Source organism: Benincasa hispida, chromosome 11 (assembly GCF_009727055.1).
Source record: "Benincasa hispida cultivar B227 chromosome 11, ASM972705v1, whole genome shotgun sequence".
In the NCBI taxonomy this organism is placed as follows: domain Eukaryota; kingdom Viridiplantae; phylum Streptophyta; class Magnoliopsida; order Cucurbitales; family Cucurbitaceae; genus Benincasa; species Benincasa hispida.
Window position 1 is genome coordinate 8,666,183 of NC_052359.1, and position 24,174 is coordinate 8,690,356.

At 32.8% G+C, this 24,174-nt stretch overlaps 1 protein-coding gene across 1 annotated transcript; it reads left to right on the plus strand.

Annotated features, from left to right (window-relative positions):
- The first annotated feature begins 370 nt into the window (after window positions 1-370).
- Window positions 371-11,881, plus strand: LOC120090128 (E3 ubiquitin-protein ligase At1g12760-like). Its single transcript, XM_039047647.1, has 5 exons — window positions 371-1,180; window positions 7,991-8,110; window positions 8,209-8,341; window positions 11,128-11,292; window positions 11,422-11,881. The coding sequence occupies exons 1-5, from the start codon at window positions 618-620 to the stop codon at window positions 11,593-11,595; spliced, it is 1,155 nt and encodes a 384-aa protein (XP_038903575.1). The 5' UTR covers window positions 371-617; the 3' UTR covers window positions 11,596-11,881.
- Window positions 11,882-24,174: the final 12,293 nt, after the last annotated feature.

Here is a 24,174-nt window from a genome sequence, read left to right on the forward strand (position 1 = left end):
AAATGAGACCTTAATTATAAGAATAAGATTAACTCAACCATGGATCAAGAAATTTATAGTTTGAATCCCCTTCCTTATTATAATGAGAAAAAAAAGGAGCTCTTAGTCTCGCACGTACAAAGCAAAGTAAAATGAAGAATTTCACGTGTGGCGTTACGCTTACACACGACACATCCATTATGTATCTAAAAAAATAAAATAAAAATAAAAGTATAAAACCATGATAACGACATGTCGTATAATAAATGATCCAGTCCACCCACTAGCGATTTTCACTTTCTCAAACAGACCAAAAACGACACGTGGTTTCGATCCAATCGGCCATGTCCCACAGGTGAAGAGAAAGACAAAATAATTTACAAAGAAACCGCGATCACGGGAAAACCATAACAGGACGACGAAAAACGGTATCCCCAACCCACAAATCCCGTTTCGCACCACGACGAAATTTCTAATCTCCAATTCTTCCCCCAATTTTAGCCGGAGCTTCAAGGATCCTTCAGCTACCCTTTGTTGTAGATTCATTTTCCCGTTCGAATTTGGTTGTTTTCTTGTTCGGGATGATGCAAGTCAATTCAAGTACTTAGGGTTTGATTCATTGTTTTTAGGAATTTCAAATGGCATCTTCAAGGTCCCCAAATGGATCTTCCGATGATATTCTCGATAATACGACCCCTTTGATGGGGAATTCGAACCGGTCGCTGGACGATACGCATTCGGGTCGGAGATTTGTGCAGAGGCAAAGTTTGCGTCAGGCGGCGAGGTTTCTCAGGCAGGCTAGTAGTCGGAGGACGATGCGTGAGCCATCTATGTTGGTTCGAGAGACGGCTGCGGAGCAATTGGAGGAGAGACAGAGTGATTGGGCGTATTCGAAGCCGGTTGTGATTCTTGACATCGTTTGGAATTTCGCTTTTGTTGTTGTTGCTGCTACCGTTTTGGTTCTCAGCCGCGACGAGTCTCCTTCGATGCCTTTGAGACTGTGGATCGTGGGGTATGCGTTTCAATGCATTCTCCATATGGTGTGTGTTTGTGTTGAGTATCGTCGCCGCCAGCAGCTACGATATTCGACCTTCAATTCAATGGATGAGGGAAATTCTGCACGCGGGATTTCGGGTTTGGGGTCGAGAGCAAACTCGAGTCATTATGTATCGCTGGCTCAATTGGATGATAACGATAGCAGGTTGGGTTATCTATACGTTCTTACATTATGATTTATATATGATGTCATCTCTTCCAGGAAGTCTGTTTTATGATGCTTGGCATGCAGGTTTCGTAATTGTTCTGTTAGGAATTGTAAGGAACCAAAGGAGAGATTGTTTGTTTGATAGAGATGATATGTTTGGTTATATGCAGCATGTTCAAGGACGTAGATACTGAATTTGATTTTCACTGAGAAGTGCTAGATTATTAGGATGATTACATCAGCTGACCTTGTGCTTAGCTCAGTTGTATTATCATAGTGTGGTTTATTGCCTTCTGGTTCAGCTGCACAGTTGCTTAGAAAATCGAAATATTAGGTTAACTTTAGTACTTTACTATCTTGGACTTCAATATATGTCATCATTCTTATCTCCAGGCACCATTCCTATTTTCATCAAAACCATCTGTGGTATCAAAGCCTCATAAAGGCTGAAGTCGTCATAGCCTCCTTGTTGTCGAAAGTCTCTTTGAATGGAATTAATATGTTCAGTGTGAAGACAACTCGTTAAAGCTATCATTGTTTGTTGGTTGTTTAGTCTATCATTAATTGCTAGATGGTTAGTCCTTGGTGAGGTTTCATGTTTCTCTTTGAACTTTGATTTCAAAGACTTTTTGTAATTACTCGATAGATAACATTTTACTTTAACTTAGTCAGAACCCCTATCTTTAGTGGAATTTTTGGTGGGTTTGGTTTTTTTTATTGGTCCTTGAATAAACGCAGTTGTTTCTATAATAAAAAAAAATCATTGAAGTGTTAAGGACTGGTTTTTAATCAAGTAGTTCATTGTTAGTATATTTGTACTCCAGTGTATCATATTGTATGAAAGAGGTGTGAGCGGGAATTTTTCCTCGGCCTATATTTGTGACTGCACTTACACAATTTAATAAAGAGAAAGTGCCGAAAGGCTTTTCCTTCGTTTGTCTGGTTTCTTTGTTTTCGTTTTGACTGAGCTCAACACAATCAAGGAAATATTCCATATCCAATTGCATTAATGAACTCTACTCATCTTCCAATCCAAGCATAGCTTACACATATATTACCATCCCAAAAGTTGATGCTCATCCTTTTAATTGTTGAACTGAAAGACAATAACTACTCAGAACCTTCCACCTACGATAAAGCTTAACAATGGATTTACATTGCAAAATTTGTTGGGTTATCATTCTTGCAGATGATTTGGGGTGGGTAGATTGATGTAACAAGACCTTATCATCCTCAGTTTCTTGATGATTTTTGTGATTAAGTGAATAAAAAGATGTATGATGTGGCAGAAGAATATTGACTTGTTATGAGCTAGCTTTATGCATCTCTTAGATAGCATGATGGCTAGGATAGTAAATTATAATGCTGCTTGCTCAATTTGGTCCCTAGCTAGCATATCTGAGGAAATACATGCCAAACAAAACTCAGCTAACTATTGACATCAAATAAGTGACTTCAAGATGTTCATGAAATGTTACCTCAAAACTGAAAAGTTGGTCTAAAAGATGCTACAACTTCAAGGCAGGCTCTCGCTATATAGAATCACAATATTTTGATAGAAACAACTACTTTCATTAAGAAAGAATGAAAGAACACAAGGGTATACAAAAAATCAAGCCCACAAAACATAAAGTTTGAAGAGATTTGGTGTCAAGTTTTCTAGCTATAAGGGGATCTTGGTTGCTTTCAGAATTTGTAGATTGATCTCAGGTTTTGGTGTGTTGAAGACGGGACTCATTCATCCTTCTGCTGTATTGGTTTCCACCACTAAGCGTTTTGGTTTATTTATTCCTGCTCGAGTTTGTTGCTGTTTTGTTTTGTTTTCTGTTTTGCATTTTGCATTTTGCATATTATATATTCTTTTGTTGTTTATGAAGGTCACAAGCAGATAGGTTTTTGTGTTGTTTAAGTGCGGGCATATTGTTTTTGTGATATATTGGGGTGTAAAATTGCCTAGCTGCCAATTACGTATTTGGGTTTGCCTCAATCTATATTGTATTTCTTTTATTTTTCTCAATGAAATTGACTTCTTCATAAGAGAAAAAAAAATCACATTAGCTTTAACAACAGCAGTACAGGGGAGCTTGCTCACATGCTTTTCTTTTATAAGAAACAGAAGGATGTATATTATAAACAAAAAAGGGTGAAATATTCTTATGGCCAAGGTTTAGGAAACCGTTCCCAAAAAGGACGATGCAATGAGAGCCTTCCAATTACGTGCAACATGTGGAGACTATAATTAGAAAGAATTTATTGTGATTCATACACCAAGAAAGAGTATGCTGTACAAACTAGGGAAATCCACAGGTCGAAAGGGCCTTTTGTAAATAACTAGTTGAAAAGGATAGGAGTTAGTTAATTGCTAATTTTTAGTTGTTATGATAGTTAGTTAAACCTCTTGTAACTAATTTCCTCTATAAATAAGATTCTTCTCTCCCATTTTGAAAGAACCATTTCATTAAAAAATTAGTCTTTTGGTATTGTACCAAATTTTGGTATCAGAGCACTCCAAGAATCTAGGCTGATGGTGGGAAGAAGGGCTGCCCACCCCAGAGGAGGAGATGTTTAAGCGCAAGACCAAGAGGTGGAAGAAACCCCCACCCTCTCTCCAAGAACTACAACGATACGCTTGCTATCTGTTGAAGATTCTGTGGAGGGAATTCATGGATCATTGAACCACCTTCAAGAAACGGTGGCGACGCTTGTAAGAAGGTTGGATGTATTGACAACACCACCCCAACATGATGAAAATGCCTTGACATTCAATCAAGTTTGGGGAAAAAGAGGTAGACGTGGTGTTGGACAGCCAAGAAATTTTAAATTTCAGCGAGAAATTCATCAAAAAAGGGCTCCAAGATTGCATAGGCAGTTCCAAGAAGATCCAAGAAGATGTTTGAATAGGCAAGAAAGGAAACAAGAATTCCAAGATTGGGATTCTTTGACTGAGTATGATCAAGAAGAAGACTTTTATGCCCCAAGAAGAGGACGAGATAGAAGATATGAAGCTATGGAATCGGTTCGGTTTGATGGCCAAACTGAACCGGTTCAATTCGGTTTCAAGACTCATTTTTTTTTTTTTTTTTAAAAATTAATTTTAAATTTTAAATAACCGAAACAAAGAAGAACTCTGGTTCACGAAAGAAGAAGTGAACGGCGTCCATCAGGCGTGAGCGGCGGTCTAGTCGACGAAGAAGAACAATGACGGCGGCAAGAAAAGAAACCCTAGTTGGTATAGATCTGTGAGGGTGGAGGGGCGCTCGCTTTTGGTTCGTGAGGGTGGAGACTGGAGGGGCGCTCGCTTAAATTAGGTTATTTATTTATTATTATTAAATAAATATTAATATTATATATATATTTATATATAAACGGTTCGGTTCGGTTTAGAAATCGGTTTTCAAGCTTTGATCCAAACTGAACCGTTTAAATTTGGTTTCAACAGTCCAACGAACCACATCGAACCGAAAAATTCGGTTTTGCTTATAAATTGGTTCGGGTCGGTTTTGCAATTCGGTTCGGTTTGAGCAGTTTTTTTGTCCACCCCTAGCTAGAAGTTATCAATACAACTACAAAATGAAGATTGACTTACCATTCTACAATGGTAAGTGTGACATTGAATCATTTCTTGATTGGATAAAAAAACACCGAGAAATTTTTCGGTTACATGGGCACGCAGGATCACAGGAAGGTACGTTTGGTAGCATTTAAGTTGAAAGGGGGAGCTTCCGTTTGGTGGGACCAATTGGAGGTCAATCAACAAAGATAAGGTAAAAAACCTATTCGAACGTGGGAAAAAGTGAAGAGGTTGATGAAAGAAAGGTTCCTTCCTCCCAACTATGAGCAAACATTGTATAATCAATATCAAAACTGCAGGCAAGATCCTCGAACAGTAGAACAGTAGCTGATTTTGTGGAAGAATTCCACCGGTTGGGAGCAAGAACTAATTTGGCCAAAAACGAGTAAAACAATTGCATGGTTCATTGGCGGGCTAAGAATGGACATCAAAGAGAAGGTAAAGCTTCAACAATTTCATTGGTTAGTTGATGCAACTTCTTGTGCTGAAACAGGGGAAGAGTTAAATGAAATTCGCTCCAAGAAAATTTCAAGAAAGGTTTCTAGGAATGCTTCCCTTATTAGAAAAGCTAGCACTTCGAATTACGCTTCTACTAATCACTCTTCCCCACCAACAGCAACGGAGGAAAAGGAAAAGGAAAAGCAAGAAGAGGTTGGTGATAAGGAAACAAAGGATGTTTACAAGAAGAAAGTTCAAAATCCTTGTAACTGGCCTACATTGGGCAAGTGTTTTAGGTGTGGCCAAGTAGGTCACTTGTCTAATGAGTGTCCCCAACAAAAAACAGTAGTATATGTGGATGAGGAAGAGGATTCCTTGGCTGAATGCAGTGAAGATAATGAGGAAGAAGCCAATTATATTGAGATGGATAAAGGTGACAAGGTGTCTTGTGTTCTTCAAACGGTGTCGGTTGCTTCCAAAGGAGATTTTGATCTTCAAATACATTGCAAGATGTTTGTTAAGAGAGAGAGAGACTGATGTATTGGGCCTTGTTGTTGCTGAAAGACAAAAAATACAAAAAACAGTGAAGACATTGAACACCATATTGACTTGGTTCTGGGTGCTACAATCCCTCATCATCCTCACTATAGAATGAGTCCGAAGGAATATGAGATCTTCCACCAACATATTGAAGAATTGTTAAAAAAGGGCATATTCAACCAAACCTTAGCCCATATGCAGTGCTAGACCTACTCATGCCTAAAAAAGTTGGTACTTGGAGGATGTACGTTGATAGTAGAGCTATCAACTAGATTATAATGAAGTATAGCTTCCCAATCCTTAGAATAGGTGATTTACTTGATCAATTTCGAGGAGCCTTGATTTTTTCGAGAGTGGACTTGAAGAGTGAATACCACCATATTCGAATAAGACCAAGGGATGAGTGGAAGACTGCATTTAAGCCCTACTTCTCATTCGTAGACCGACGGCCAGACCAAATTACCGATTGAGTTGCTTTGTGACCTACATATTAATCCAGTCTTCAATATTGCTGATTTGAAGCTTTATTATGCTCTGGATGACTTTCATTTAGCTTCTTAGCTCACTCGAGGACAAGTTTGATTTTGGGAGGGGTGGATTGGTGTAAGGCCGAAAGGGCCCTTTTGTAAATAACTAGTTAAAAAGTATAGGAGTTAGTTAATTGCTAATTGTTAGCTAATTATTAGTTGTTGTAGTTAATTGCTAATGGTTAGCTAATTATTAGTTGTTATAGTTAATTGCCAATTGTTAGCTAATTATTAGTTGTTATGATAGTTAGTTAAACATCTTGTAACTAATTTCCTCTGTAAATAAGATTCTTCCCTCTCTCATTTTGAGAGAAAATCATTTCATTCAAAAATTAGTCTTTCGGTATTGCACGTGCACCACATTTAATTTCCCACCCTTCTGAAAGTCCTTGAATAATTTCAGGAGGATTCACTTTTTTATTCACTTATGAAAGCCCAAGGATCCGTCCAAGCAGATTTGCCTCCTGACCTAACTTAAAAATTCAAGAATGTGCGTCTGTTTCTATCCAAATCAACCCTTGGTTTTCCCTCCACAACTCCTTTAGTTTTTTTCTTCATCCAGACCATGGGCTCCACACCATAAATTGCTCCAGTAACTCTTTTCAAAAGACTATTTCCTTCCATATAATCTCCAAAGCCACTTAGAGAGTCAACACTTAATCCCCCATTTTGGGTTGGGAGAGAGGACCAACACCATCTATCCATTCCATGGGGGAGTTGTTTCCGCTGATCCAAGTGAAATCTCTCATTTTCTCTTTCAGCTTTTCTATTACTTTTTTAGGGACTTTCAGCAAAGAGAAGAAATATAATAATGATACTATCGGGAATAGCTTGAGCAAGAAAAAATCTACCACCTTTTGAGAGAGTCAACCCTCCCAAACGGTCAAGTATAGCTCTGATCTTATCCATCAAGGATCCAGAAAAAAAATGGATTTCTTATTTCTACCCGGGCAATACCCAAATGATAAAAAGAGAAGTTTTTCACTTTACAGCAATTGAGTTTGCCAAAGAAGGCAGCTCCACTCTACTGAAAATGATCCTAACGAGGGCTGTTTTAGAGATATCTAGAGACAAGCTTGCTTCCAAGAAGCAAGCTGAGAGTATCCCACCTAATCTGAAGCTGGCCAGCATTTGAGCAAAAATGAGAACATCATTGTGTATTGTAGGTGAGAGATCCCGACGGTATCCCATCCACCCTAAAGCCCCTCAGGATATTCCTTTCACAGCAGAAGTAAATTGCATTGCTGAAGAAATCCCCAATAATAGTGAAAAGGAAAGGGGATAGGGTATTTTCAGGAGCTTGCCCACTTGCGTTCAATTCATCAGTTTGGCATGTATGGAGGAGGTAGCTAGAGATTTAGAAAGAAAATACATATTTCCTTTAGGATGGAAATAAAGGAAGCAAATGAAGTCATCCTGTTAATCAAGAGATAAATTTTACTGCTTGAGAAATTGACTTTGGAAAGCACAGGGATCGATATGGGATGAGTCTGAAATTACAAAAACCAAAATGGTATTGTAATATAGTTTTTTATTTGATTTCTTCACCTATTGAACTTTACGTTTTACTTGCAAAACAAAGAACTTGATTTAAATGCTGAATTGAAGTTCTAAGTTGTGCAAAATTGTGAATGGTAGCTCTTCCCTTGATGTAGATGTGGTACTATATTCTTCCTGAAAATAATACATTCTTTTTATTTACTATATTCATTTCTTCCCCTATTATGCCAGTGTACCAAAGCACCTTGAATCTGCAAATACAATGTTCTCCTTCATCTGGTGGATTATTGGATTCTATTGGGTATCTGCAGGAGGGCAATCTTTAGCACATGTCTCTCCTCTGCTTTACTGGTTTGTGATTACCCCTTTATTGTATTGGATTTTAAAGTTGATGGATTATGTTACTGTCTTCAAGATTCTAACTTTTAGTAATGTGGTTTGAACTGCAGGTTATGTATCATTTTCTTGGGTTTTGATGTGTTCTTTGTGGTTTTCTGTGTTGCTTTGGCATGTATCATTGGAATTGCTGTTTGCTGCTGTCTTCCCTGTATCATTGCACTTTTATATGCCGTAGCAGACCAGGTAATCGTGTGGTATTCCTGAATCTTTTTATGCTTTCATTGAAGGGCAAATATTATTGTCTGTAATTATCTTGCCTCCTTTTTTTTTGTGACATTTCCACACAATAAGATCCTGTATAAAATTCTTCTACTTTGTCCATAGTAAAACCATTGAAGTAACCATACGAAAGGGAGAGAGACGAGATTTATCTCCTTTTCATTATGTGAATTTTTCATGTATTGGGTCAATAGTCCCGCATTAGAAATGTGTATAAAAAAGCACGTGAGAAAGAGGGTGGGCTGATGTCCTTAGTTAAGGAGGGACCCACAGTTTTGTTACTAGATTTTGGGGCTGCCGACACTGATCAAGGGGTGTAAGTCAGCGTAATTTTTTCAATGTCCTTTTGCTGCTAATTTTTTGGTGTACTTGAGAGAGGCGGAAAGCTCTAGAATTCTTCTCAACCAGCTCTCATCAAAGATTCTGTTATGAAGTTCTGCTTTGTCTTAGCTTGAAATCCTTCTTGTTTCTCCTAGTTTGTCTTGAGGTTATTCAAGCTTCCTTGCAGAATTTAGGAAGCAAGGGGTGGGGTCCTTTGTACTCGGTTATTACAAAAGGGGAAAAAGAGGAAAAAGGAAAATGAAAAAAAGAAAGCGAGATTATTGAAGGCTTTTTAGTAGGTAAAGAGCAAGTTCAAGTCTCCATACTCCAATTCGTAGATGATACCTTACTGTTTTGCAAATATGACAGCACTATGCTGTTAAAACTTAAACATGCAGTGGAGCTTTTTGAATGGTGTTCAGGGCAGAAGGTAAATCGGGATAAATCAGCCCTCTATGGCATTAATGTGGACGACAGCGATCTCTATAATACAGCAGCTTCTTTGAATGTTTCGGCTGACCACCTTCCTTTTTATTATCTAGGGTTGCCTCTAGAGGTTACCCGAAAAGAGCCTCCTTTTGGCAGCCGGTCCTAGACAAAGTACAAGGTAAACTTGACAAATGGAGGAGATTTAATCTATCTAGGGGTGGAAGAGCCACTCTATGCACCTCAATCCTCTCAAACCTTCCAATTCATTACTTGGCCATCTTCCTTATGCCCGAAGGAGTAGTATCTAAAATGGAAAGGATAATACGAAGCTTCTTTTGGGAAGGCAACAAGGGCAACAAGCAAAATCACTTGGTTAAATGGGAATTGGTTCAAAAACCTATAGCAGATGGTGGTCTAGGCCTTGGGGGTTTCAAATCTATGAATATTGCACTCCTTACTAAATGGGGATGGAGATTTTTCAATGAGAAAAACTCTCTTTGGGACAAAGTTGTTAGAAGTATTCATGGTAAGGATGCTTTTGATTGGCACACGGCAGGAAAAGGTGGTAAGAGCTGGATTAGCATCTTAAAGACATGACTTAAGGTAGAATCCTTGGCCACTTTCAAACTTGGTAATGGCAGCCGAATTGCTTTCTTGTTAGACACTTGGGAAGGATCTTCCCCCTTCAGCATCCTTTATCCAAGCTTATTCAGAATTTCCATGCTCCCCAATGGCTCAGTTGCCGATCATTGGGACAATAGCATCGAAGGTCGCTCAAAGATGAAGAAGTGTTGGCCTTCCAAGACTTGTTGAGGAAAATTGTAAGTAGAAGCCCTTCTCTCTCTTTTGATAAAAGAGTGTGGTCCATCTCAACCACTGGCCAATACACCGTTAAATCCCTTAAAGTTCCCCTAACACCATCCTCCCCTTTGGAAAAGCCCCTCTTCTCGGCTATTTGGAAAACAAAGAGTCCAAGAAGTGTCAACATCCTCATTTAGATTATGCTTTTCAGTCAGCTGAATGTAGCCGAAGTTCTTTAGAGAAAGCAACCAGCATCCTCCCTTTCTCCCACAATTTGCCCATTCTGTCTACAATATAGTGAGGACTCCCTTCACCTCTTCTTTACACGCCCCTATTCAGATTGGTGTTGGAAGAAACTGCTGTGTTTCTTCAACTTATCATGGATCTTGTGCAATGATTTCAAAAGTAATGTGTTTCAACTCTTTGCCGGCCCCATTCTCCACAATTCCATCCGTCTGTTATGGTGTAATGCAGTAAAAGCCTTATTGACAGACCTTGGTTTGAAAGAAATCAAAGGATTTTCCATAACAAAGCTACTAGATGCCAAGACCGCTTTGAAGCCGCCTGCTGTCAGGCCTCCTCCTGGTGCATCCTCTCTGCTCCCTTCCTTGCCTATAGTCTTTCAGATTTCAACCCCAACTGGGGGGCCTTTATTTCCACCCCCCCTTCGGATAGCATTAAACACTACCGGATTTCAGCACTACTCATTGAACTTTTTATTTACTTCCATAAGTTTTAGACCACTGTTTTGGCTTTATTATTAAATTTTCATATTCGATTGTTCTTTGGTTATTGTCCTCTCATTTTGTAATCTTGTTGATGTCTCTCCCATTTATGGGTTTGAATTGGAAATGATGTGGATATTAAGGGAGTGTCAACCTAGTTGAGACGTCCAGGTGCATCTCCTGATCCTTTTAGAAGCACTTGTATTTTCACTTTGCTTATTGTATAACTCTCTTGTACTTTGAACTTTAGCTCCTCTCTATTTATTAATATAATGAATTGTTTCCTTTTTTAAAAAAAATAAAAAGAAAGTGAGAAAGAGATAGAACCTTTTGTTTCTCTTAGAGGGTTTAGGACATGGGTTAGGTAGCAAAACCTTTCTCCCTAAACAAAACCATCTAAGATGGATAGTATGTTTAGTTTGTTTACGAGGCCAACCTTACTGCCTTTTGATGCATATAATTATATACATGCAGGAAGGAGCAACCAAAGAAGATGTCGAGCAGTTGTCAAAATTTAAATTCAGAAAGGTTGACGAGGCCGAGAAACTCTCCACTGATGTACAGGAACCTCTTGGTGGGATAATGACCGAGTGTGGTACGGATTCACCCATTGAACGCGCCCTTTCGCAGGAGGATGCGGTATGTATGCCATACCATGATCATCATATACCAAACCTGCAACTTTGTAGGATCTTATTTTGTTACAAACTAAAATTGGCTTGTTCTGTTCTCAAGTTGATGACATTTCATGGAAATCTTGTCTTTCAGGAGTGTTGCATCTGCCTTTCTGCATACGAGGATGGTGTCGAGCTACGAGAGCTCCCGTGTGGTCACCACTTCCACTGTGCCTGTGTCGATAAATGGCTGTATATTAATGCCACCTGTCCTCTCTGCAAGTACAATATCCTGAAAAATAGCAATCTCGCTCAAGAGGAAGTTTAAATTTAAATATACTTTTCGATCTACATGTATGAATGTTTATACAGGTGAGTTGTGTGTAGTTGTGAAAGAGATCAATCAGCAAACTCAGTATAGGGCCCTTTCTTTTGCTGCAGTTGCTATTGTTGTTGTAGTGGTTATTATTCTTTGTTGTAGTTCTTGCTCTGTTCAGGTTGGTCGTGTAAATGGCGATTCGAAGGTTCTTTGTAATGATCCCAAGGCATTCCCTTCTCCCTAGTCCTCAACTTCTGTAATCTCATTACTCAATAAATTTAAGTTACAAATCTTTTGTTTCTCTTCTAATTTTGTTGCTGCCTTTGAGAATTCGTGTTTTGCTTGTATGATTAATAGTTCGAGGACTGATGTGATGCACGTAGTTAAAAATCTTTAGAAGTAAGTTCTTAAATGAATTTACTCTTATTTAAATTTAAATAGTAAATATTTTACAAAGTAATAAAAGAGATAATAGGTAAAATTATAAATATATGTTTTATTTGGTTAATTTATAATGAATTTGAAATGTGTTAGATGTGTTGGAATTATTTAAAATTTTTATGTTAAAAAGATAAAAAATAGATCTAAATACGAGTAGATAATAAAATTTAGATTCAAATCTTGAAATTTATGAGTAATAGACTACATCGTTAGTATTAAATGTGCTACATATTGTAATTGCTATAGTTTTTAATGGTCAATATTGAACATAAAATTTAAAAATATTAAAAGAGATAAAATGAAGTAAAATATTTTTATTTATAATTTTAAACTAAACGTTCTTGAAAAAAATTAAATAAGACATTAAGCACATTTTTTGAATGATAAAAGGCAAGGTTGCAAGAAAAAGAGAACACAAAATGTTGTTATGGATTTGTATTTGATGTTAAAAAAAAAAAAAAAAAGACAAAAAAGACAAAAAAAAAACCCTACTTACGAGGGGGGTGATTTTGAGGGTAAATTAGGAATTATAAAAAATGTAAGGACAAATAGAAAACTTAAAAATTCTTTTCTCATGACAGACTAATTTGATATTACGCGTGTTATATAAATTTTAAAAAGAAAATTTAATTATAAAATTTCAACACTACAACTTTAATTTATGAATAATAAAATCTTATTTTTTAAATAAGTCATGAAAAAATATTTATGAAAATTTTAGAAGTTGGATGAGGAAAAATAATAGTTATTTTAGTGGAGTATAGAATGTATTATAAAAGAATATATAAATTAAAAATTATTTATGAAAATTTTAGAAGTTGGATGAGGAAAAATAATAGTTATTTTAGTGGAGTATAAAATGTATTATAAAAGAATATATAAATTAAACGTGTATAAAAGAATATATAAACTAAAATATTTGCACTATTTTTTTTTAAAAAAATTGTAATAATTATCGTCTTAGTAAAAAAAAATTGTTCTATTTTAATCGAGTTAATTTGATTATCTCCCTAATTTCAAACTTCAATATAAACAAAAATATTATTATTACTATTATTTTTTAAATTCGTGGTCACAAAATTGTATTTGATATGTAACGACCGGATCCTTACATATTATGGTCCGATCGCTACGACATGCATACTTAAACTTTTCTATCATGAGATGAGTTTTGACAAAAATCTCAAAAGAACATATCTAAGATTTTATTAATTAGGTAGAAAACTATATAAAAAGTTTATTTTACAATACACCAGGTCCATAAAAGTAGTGATACAAAAATGCATATGCCTATAGTAGTGAGTTTGATGGTTGACCATTTGAGCAACGTCCAGTTCTGCCACCTACGCTGTGTCCTATAAATTCTGTAAAAATAGGATGAGTATATAATATAGCCCGTAAGTAGTTCTCACATAGGGTAGTGACCAAATGCACAATCACATGCAACATGTCCTGAAAACATATTATTGGGACCGAAAACATATGATAACATGTGGTGTTCGTTATGCTTCTAATGTAAATTTCTCCGCCCTGATAGGAAGATGAGGATTTAGGCGGAAACTAACCCATCTAATGATTAGCGGGTCATATAGTCAGTAGGACCAGAGTCGCATCCAACATCAACCATTAACATAAACGTAAGATTGGACTAGAGGGGTGCAACCATACATACTTTGTTAGTCCCTAGCATAAACTTACATAGAATTGGGTCTAGAAGGGTGCAACCATATATGCCCTGCTAGCCCTAGAAGCATAACCTTTATCTAATTAAAATTTAATCTTATGACAAACATAATGCATGAGGTCCCTTGTTGATAAACATATTTTAAACATGTAATGCAACATAACAATAACATAATTATGCAACATATTAAAGGTACACTACCGTGAAACACTTAAAAGAGAGGGTGAGATAAACTAATTACCTTGACTATGATCCTAATTATTCCTTATTATTCCTTATGGTTTATGGTTTAATCCGTAGAGCTTTCCCTCTTAAACCAGAAGGAAATTTGGGCAGCACTTCCCTCGCGTTTCCTCCTCCAAACTAACAGAATTACTTCACACTTTTCACACGATTTTTACTACTGAGTTTTATTTGAGAATGAGTTTAACTTCCAGCCTAAAGCCTCCTATTTATAGCCGTTTCCAGCTCTTTTTTGTGTGACAACTCATCCTACAAATGACTTTTTTAAAATTACTTAGGTTTAAGAATTTCTCTTAATAAGATACCTAATTTTGGCTAACGTTTGCCCTTACGTCATCCATCTTTGTTTGTATTCCATTTTAGGGTTCTTCATGTATAATCTATAAGATCGTAGCCAAATTCAATGCATAATCCACGCTTCTATCCAAATCTCGCTCTTTCTATTCTCAGAATCTCGCTTTCTCCAGCTTTCTCGCTCATTTGGCTGTCTCTTATACACATCTAGATGTGTATAAGAGACAGGTCTAGTTGAGAATCTCGCTCTCTCCAATTTTCTCTTCAATCTCGCTAGTTTTCACGCATGGGTTGCCTTCACTGCTTGTGGATTCCACTTCCCTTTTTAACTCTTTCAAATTTTAAGAGTATATGGGTAATTAATTCACCTCCAATTCTTCCAATGAGCAGTGCCCAAACAAAAAGTCATCTACTCGTCCAACTTCTAATTAAGCCTCCCTGATTCTGCCCCTTATTCATTATTTTTGGATAATTAATAAATTTCTTATTTTTTTTCAATTCTAAATTTCCACCCGATTTTCCTATTAAGTTTATATATTTTCATTCTTAATTATATATTTAATTTGTTTTCTTGCTTTCTAAATTAGGGTTAGGGTATTACATTTACCACCCCTTTAAATAAAATTTCGTTCTGCTTAACATTTGACATTTAATTTCCTGTAGTGTATGCGTACAAATTTGGGTTGTTACATGATATTTGGATTTGAATTATTTGATTATCCTCTTAATTTTGTAATATTCTTTTTTTAAAAAAAAAAATCGTGATAATTATCACTTAGCCAATTTAATCTTGAAGATATGATTATCTTTTTAATCTCAAATTTTGATATAAACCAATATTTTTTAAAAAAGATTTTTGTGATAGTTCTTTCTTATTTTTGTATAAATTTTTTTATTGGATGATTTGACTATTTCTTTTAAATTTTAAATTAAGCCAGAATTATTATTATTATTATTATTATTTTAGATTTTGTTATAGTAATCTCATAGTTTGATTTTTTTTTAATTTGATTATCTTGTTAATTTCCAATTTTGATTTAAACTAATATTTTATTTTGTAAAAATATATCTTGATATTTTTCTTATTTAATAAAAAAAACTTTTTATTGGATGATTTGATTAATCTCCTACTTCTAAAGTTTAAATTAAACAAAAATATTTTTCTATTTTTTAAATTCATTTGAATTAGATGATTTGATTATTCTCCTATTTTTAAATTTTAGTTAAAACCAAAGTATTATTATTCTTTTCTTTTCGTTATAATTATATGTATATTAGTTTTTTTCAATTAGTTGAAAAATTATTTTAAATGACAAAACTGCTAAAAATATTTACAATTAATGACAAAATATTAGTCTATCTGTGATAGACCGTGATAGATAGCGATGGACTACTATTTGTGTCTATCTATGTTATGATAGACACAGTAATAGTCTATCGATGTCTATCGCAGTTTATTACAGATAGATTGTGTTATTTTTGTTATTAGTTGTAAATATTTAGTTTCATTTTCCTATATTTAAAAATAGCTCTCAAGAAATTGGATGATTTGATTATCCTCCTAATTTTTTTTTTAACTTTTAATTTCAACAAAAATATATATATTTTTCTATGCAAACAGGAACCACAAACTTAATCTCGTTTGATTTGCAACAATATTCTTCTTGATTTTAAATTTTATTTCATTTTTTTTTTTTATGAATTGGCATATACTTACAACAAATTTGAAAAGAGAAAAAAAAAACATTAAAAAGGATGAAACTAGTAGAATTTATTATAAACCCCTAAACTCTTTGGTATGCATTTACCGTGAAAAAATTAGAAAAAGATTAAAACAATCATTCTATTCTTTATCACTTTGTCGGTCTCTAAATTGCTTGAACTTTGAAATTTTTCTTAAACTTGAAAATTAATACAAAGTCTTTTCTCCACACTATTCTATATGTCTATTGCGTGTATAGAAAAAACTACAAAAACATATAAAAAAGTTACATTAAACCACTCTACATGTTTTTACAAAATTGAAAAGTGAAAAAAAAAAAAATGAAAAAGATGACATATGTTAAGCAATAGAAGAGAGAGGTGATATCTTCTTAAGGAAGATAGAAGGGATACTTGAAACAGATAAATTAAACTTAAGGAACTAACAAAATTAAAAAAAATATATCTACAAAAAAAATTCTAAAAAAAAAAGCAAAGAAGTTAGAGAGAGTGAGTTAACAAAATTAAAAAAAGAAAAAAAGAAAAAGAAAAAAAGAAAAAGAAAAAAAGAAGGGAGAGGAAATGAGGGAGGTTGAAATTAGTTATTTGTGTAGGATCGACAACCTAGAAGGGAGTGAATAGAGTTTAAGTAAACTAATTGAAACTTTTTACTAAATGGGCCAAATTAAATATATTATTATATTTTTTGCTAAATAAGAATTTACGCAAATAATTTCTTTTTGAGTTAAATAAGAAATTAACAAACACTTTAAAATACCCTAATTGTCAATAAATAAAAATAACTTTGTTATCATCAAAATATTGATTAGTTAATTAATTAATTAACTAAAATTAATTAATTTGATGTTAAGGGTAAAAAAGCCAACAATCTCTCCATTTTCTATGATGACAAACAAGTCAACAAAAATGAAATCCAAATAAGTGTGTAATATGATATATGTTCTTGATACTTAATACACGCAAATAATTTCAATTCACTTGAACACAAATAATATATTCAATAACATGTTTTCATTTTTCTTATTACCTCTCCCCCTCTTGGAATCAATAAAAAAAGGATAATTAAAAATAAATAAATAATAACATGAAAGTTCTCTGTAAAACGTGAACACGTAATTTGCATTTCTTCTTCTATCTACATGTCTTCTAAAATAAATATAACAAACAACAACATTGTAAATTCTAGAGACATAATAAAGAATCAACCAAGTTTAGGCTAATTTTATTTAAGACTAATTTCACAAATTTCTCTGCCTTTTGAAATCAATTGAACACTCCCCTTAATAAAGGGACAAAAAGACATTAGCACATAATTCAATTTGAGGGTAGAAATATCAAATAAATTTTCAAAACATAATTTTACTGGAAGTACAATAACTTCCCCTAAAAAGATAAACAATAAGAATAAGAAAAACACACATCACTAAACTAATATGGAAATGATTTTCATTCCAACATGAAATTCATATATAAAAATGTATAACTCCCCCTAGAATCAAACAATCTCCTTCTAATAGAAATATGTTAATAAAAACCAAGGAGATGAAATCGATCATGTAAAATTCAAACAATTGAGATACTGAAATATCAAATATTATAACATAAACACCAATTATTAAAAAAAAGTAATGATACCAAATAAAAGCAAAACAACATTAGCAAATACAAATGTAAACATGATATCAACAAAGCAAATTTTGAGCAAACATGTCAATGGAAATCAATAAAGTGACAATTTTATAAAAACTCCTCCTAGAAGAGGAATTTAACAACTCTTCAAAACAACATACTCTAAATACATTCTTTTCAACAATGTAAGTAATAGAATATGCATAACTTCATGCCCAAAAGACATTTAATAAAAACTTTAATCAATTTCATCCAAGAGTATAAACAACATATATTAATCATCAAAAAAATGACAATCTCTTACAAGACTCAAAATTATTGCTCAAAACTTATTTTCGAGAAAAAATACAAGGATAGAGCAACTAATTGACCAAAATGCCAAAATATAAGCAATAAAGATAAATGTCACATAGATAAATTTACAATAAATTCTTATGGTATTAAATCTAATAACCAAGGCAAGAAATCAATTTCATACTTTTTCAAAATCATATAGAAATATAATTTCCATAAAGATATCAAAAGAATAAATATCTCTATAATTCCAAAAAAAAAAAAAAAAAGAAGTTACCAAAGATGCAATTTTCTTTGTTGGATTCAAGCAAGCTATAAGAGTTACTTCAGTTTGAAATAATTTCTCATTTGAAGTCCAAGCAACAATTGCTTCTTAAATCAACCTACAACTAAAGCTCAACCGAAAGATTTTGATACCCATTTCTTGGGTCCTTCATTGTTAGTGAGTAAAGATTTTGAAACCCATTTCAAATTAGTTCCAAAATTAGTAGCATTCATTTTTAGCAAATAACAAGCATGATATTTATGACCAGTTTTGCCACTAGAATAACATACAACATCAGGTAAGAATTTCTTTCTAACTAATTGATTTTTCACAATTTTTTTCTTAAAGATTTTTTTCTTGGAGCATTTTTCAATTGAAAACAATTTGGTCTAATATGACCTTTAACTCCACAATAAATGACAAGTAGTACAAATTTTGGTTTTACATGGATATCTCTAGTCTTTTTATGATTAGACACAAGTTTAGCACAATTCATGCAATGAGTTTTAGCAAGTGAATGTCTAGATCTAAACTTTGATTTTTCAAGCTTATTCATAAAGTTCACATTATGAGCACAATTTGGTTTAGCATGAAATTATTTATGCACAAACTTTGAATTTTCATGAATACGTTTAACTTTTTCATGCTTCAACACAAAGTTAGATACATTAAGCAAAGCATATTGAGACATATAAGGGATGTCTTTAACAAAAGTAATGCTTTTAAAGTAGATAAACAATTTTTATTCATATAACCTAATCCCTTTTCACCACTAGAAGATTTACCTTTATCAAATCTTTGTGCATCAAAAGTTAATTTCTTAAGAGATTCTTTTGCAAGTTCAAGCTCTTTAGTAGCAAACAATTATTTTTCTTTAACACATGGAAAATATCATTTTTCTCATGATTGTCATATTCAATAAACTTTATTTTATCAACCGAAGAAAATTTATCTTTTTCTAAAGATGTATTTCTATTTTCCAAAGTAAGAATTTTATCTTTCAAGCTAGCAATTTCATCTTTCAACCCTAAAAAACAAGATCTAATTTTCTTATTTTCATCTCTCAAATCATTCAATTCAATTTTCATTTCACATGATAAAGATTCGAGTTCATTATTCTCATTTTCAAGTAACTTAATTCTATCATTCAAAATATTTTTCTCGTCACAACAATCATCATTTATTATGCAACATCACATTATTAACTTTATTTTTCAAGCATGCATTTTTATCAACTAAAGATTTATTTTCTATAGATAATGCTTTAAATTTCTTAGATAATTTGAAATATTTAGATCCAAGCTTTTCAAGATCACGTTGCATGCTTTCAAATGCATTACAGTGAGAGATTTTTGAATTACCTCATTTTTGTCATTTTCATATGTGGAATCATTATCCAAATGAGATATTATGCACAAAGAGGACCCATCACATTTTTCTTTTTCCCTTTTGTAGATTTTCCCTTCATTTTGAGAATTGTAATTCTCCTTCACATCAAATAAATCATTAATACTACAAGGAGAATTTTCTATGCTATACATATTGTCAATAAAATTCTACATATCATATGCATAATCAAATTGTGAAATTTTATCACATATTTTATTATCCAAAGCACTACATATGATATTTATGGCTTGGGTATTAAAAGAGAGTAATTTATCATTCAAATTTAATTTAGACAAATTATGTTTACAAACATACAAGATATTAAAATCAATAGCAAGCAAAAATGTTTTCATTCTCTTTTTCCAAATATCAAAATTTTGACCATTAAATAAAGGAGGTGTATCAACACATTGACCTTCTAGAGTCGACATAAAGCTCTAGCAATTAAGCTTTCAAATAAAATTTTCAAAATATTAGTAAGATACTTTTAGTACCAAAATAATATTTCAAAAATATTTTTATCAAAGGAGCATCCTCTTTAATATCAATTGTTAGAGTAAATAAATCAATAATAGGTGTCAAATGAAATAGCTTGAGATAAAAATTTGATTAAAAACAAGAGCGACCTTGCTTTGATAGCAGTTGTAGGAGTGAGAAACTTAAACAATAGGTATCAATCTAAAATGATTTATAAATTTTTTTTATCACAAACAAGAGAACAACCAGCTTGGATACCAATTGTAGGATCGGTATGACAACCCCAGAGGAGATTGAATAGGGTTTAAGTAAACTAATTAAAACTTTTTACTGTTGGGCTAGGTATCCTAATTCTCCCGGAGTCTCGTAGTTTGTAATATATACACATTGTTATGAATAAAATAAGAGTTATTTTATTTGGCATTTACTCATATCCAATAAACAAAGCTTCATGGTTATCATATATAAACTTAAGCATATATATAAGATATACAAGTGGATCATGCCTTAAGTGATAACCTAAATAGGTCTATAGTATAAGGATTAAGGAGGGATACCTGATCCTTGTGACACTATGGATACGACCCGCTTTGTAGAGGTTTGCAAGTGTTGTGAAATACTACTGATGGTAGATCCTGACCATTCATGTAGAGACATGCGAGTGGGGGTGTCCTATACAAAGAGTTTGTATAAGACTGGGCCACGAGATAACTAGTTTCTGTATATAACGTCGTTGATACTGGAGACTTACATCTCACCTAAACGACCATAGGTGACATGACCTCCATCCTGAATGTTTTGTGAACTCCTGCCTTTGGAGGCGGTCCTTTAATTAGTATGGGTGAGAGTGGCCAGATTGCTAACTCAACATGTTTACCTTTTTAGGGCTTTGTTTGATTTGGGAGCTGAGAACTCAATTATACAATATGGAATTCACTCTTTCCCCGAAGCAGAGGTAAGTAGATAGATTGCTCTCTTAAGGGCTGATTCCGGGTCTTGAACATAGTAGCCACAACTTCTCTTTGGAAGAGAGGACTCAATCATAGTAGAACTATGACTTATGTTCATTAGAAGGATCAGTGGTACTTAAGGAGTTAGATGTAATTAAAGGGGCATAACAGTTATTACTCAGATGTACTTACCAGCGATCTGTGAAGGGTTATTGCACTGTTGATTGGTTGATATAGACACATAAAATATTTATAGTTAGGAAAGTTCATCTGTCAGTCTTTAGTAGAGTGTCTGAAAGTTAATGAATGGTGGATCTCTGACTAAAGAGTTTAGTTAGTTATTCACGTACTGTTGGAGCTTCGAGCTACAGGTTCATTAGGTCCCCTTGGTAGCTCAATGGATTCAAGTTGATAATCAATTCTTGGTATTGATTTGAAATGTTCAAATTGACAAGAGAAAATTCAATTATTATGATATGATTGGTATGGTGTATGAGATACATCTAGTGGAGGATTAATGTAAATAAGATTTACATTAAGGGCCATGAAATAAAACAAGAACTATGGTTTATATGTTTCATGAGATGAAATATTAAAACTATGGGTTATAAATATAGTATGGTAAGTTGGTCATTATATATATTTATAATAATATTAATTATTGGATAATTATATCTTTTTCTCTAATAACCAATTGAGTAGGAGGTTATTGGTAGTTTCATGGTAACCATGAGATAAAAGGAAAAACGTTTTCCTAAATTTAGCATGATTGAGATTTTCCATTCTCGGAATTACTCACGGAAAGGAAAGTTGTTAAGTGGATTAGATTCACTAAACGATAGCTGAAGAGAGACTAAACGATCGTGGAGTGACACTACACGATAGTTCACTCAGCTGACCTTTAGCTAAACGATCACATAGCATTTGTTAAACAATTGGACATCATCTATATGATAGACATTTGTCATCTCCCACTAGCTCAATTATTTATACGATCATTCTTCCTCCGGTCTCTTCCTCTAACCAAGTCCACACAGAGCCCACATTTTTGGATTCTCACACTGAGAATACCAAGGTAACCATTGTGGTGATGTCGTACTCAACTCGACTAAGTCGAGGTTTTTAGAGGTTGTTCGCTGTGTTCGTGATCTTGGAGATCGCTGTGTTTGTGGTCGCATTGATCGTGCAGTGTAGCAATTGAAGTGTTCGAGCATTCGTGATTGCTGTCTTGCTGATTGTACGAGTGGAGATCGAGGGTGTTTGAAGATGAGTCTTCAAAGGTATGTTAATTTTTTCCTTGATTTTGTTAATAGCATGCTGTAATTTCGTATGTTGCATGACCAGTTAGTTTCCGTTTTTGTGCTGTAATTGCTTATGTTCAAATACGAATGAAATTTGAAATGATCATTCCGTTGCTCACGAAAATCCCCATATCTAATTTCCTTCATTTACTAAGTGGGCCCAATTAAACAAATTAATATACTTTTTGCTAAACAAGAATTTTATGCAAATAATTTCTTTTTGAGTTAAACAATAAATTAACAAACACTTGAAAATACCCTAATTATCAACAAATAAAAGCAGGTTTGTTATCATTAGAATATCAATTGATTAATTAAAATTAATTAATTTGAGAAGGAAAAAAAAAATTCAAATCATAACTGGATTTGATTTTTTTTTTTAAATTTCTTTAATTAATGTGAAGTAGAGATTATTAGAAACAATATGTGATTTAAAAAAAAAATTGTGAATAAGAGATTAGAGGATTCAATGTGATTTGTATTTTTATTTATACATTTATTTCAATTGAAGTAGATACTAGAGATAAAATGTGACTTTTAAAAAATATTTTTTGTGAATAAGAGACTAGAGGATAAAATATAATTTTTTTAAAAAAAATTTCCTTTATTTGTAAAGAAGTAGATATATATATATATATATTGGAAGTAAGAGAAGTAGAAATTGTTGAATATAAGATGTGATTTTTTAAAATATTGTTCGGGAATTAGAGAGTAGAGAAAAATATGTGATTTCAATTTTTTTTATTTAATGTGAAATAGATATTAGTGATAAAATGAGATTTTTTAATGATTTAAATGTAAAATTACGTAAGATATCTTAATTACCATCAACTAAAAAGGGCAAAAGGAAAAATTAAGCCTCGTTTGATTACTAATTCGAAAAATTGTTCTAGAATACAAAGAATTTAGTAGAAAACAAAAATGAAAATACCTTTGTCACAATATTCGGAAACATATATGGTTATAATTTAAAATTTTGAAATTTGAACTCAAAATTTAAAATTTTTGTTTGTTGTGAATTTGAAAATACAATAGAAGATTAATTTGGGTTTGATAAAATTCATTATTCTAGGTAACAATAATAAAAAGTTATAATATAGCCTTTTGTTATTATTATGAATTTTAATTTTTAATAAGGGAAAGAAAGATAATGGAGAGATTACATGATGGAAAAAAGTTTTTTGATTGGTTAAAATACAATTGATAAAATGTATGAGAGATCAATAAATTTTTTCCGGAGAAAATAACATAAATAATTTTCATAAAGATAAAATAAAAGAATTATTTTATCAAAAAAGAAGATCCTATAAAATTGTAGGATTAATCTTGATAAGATGTTGCACCAGTTAAAATAATAGTAAGTATATTAATCTTCCATAAGATATTTTACAATAGAAATGGATATGAGATACACACTTTGTCGATGAGATGCTTCTTGGCTTTTAAAAAAATATATGTAATATCCAATTTGTAATTTGTGTAGTAGGACATGAACATGTCTTGCAAAACGTGTGTTATGCTTTCATAATTTTTGAAAATAAAGAAAATGATAATTTATAGTTTTTAAAAATGAGTTATTTTTAGAAATCTTTTTTGAAAATAATTATACCAAACACATTTAATTATTTTTCTTATATTTTTATTTTTAAAAACATAAAATAAAAATGAATCACGAATCAAATCGAACCCATATATTTTTTCCTATAACCTTTTTTAGATAGTATAGATATAGATACATCAATTTAATTTATGGCTATTTCCTTTAAATTGAATAAATATAATCAATTGACTAAGATTGATTCAAAGCCCTTTAGTCAAATTGGCTTGCTTATAGTCACAATGATTACGAGTTGAAACTTATGACTAATATTTTCTTTAAAATAATAAAGTACCGAAGTT

What these genes read in the sequence shown, in the direction of transcription:
- LOC120090128 (XM_039047647.1), top strand. Translation starts at nt 618, where the DNA reads ATGGCATCTTCAAGGTCCCCAAATGGATCTTCCGATGATATTCTCGAT. An exon ending in TTGGATGATAACGATAGCAG is followed by an intron (nt 1,181 to 7,990) that starts GTTGGGTTATCT and finishes CTATTATGCCAG; the next exon opens with TGTACCAAAGCACCTTGAAT. An exon ending in GTCTCTCCTCTGCTTTACTG is followed by an intron (nt 8,111 to 8,208) that starts GTTTGTGATTAC and finishes TTTGAACTGCAG; the next exon opens with GTTATGTATCATTTTCTTGG.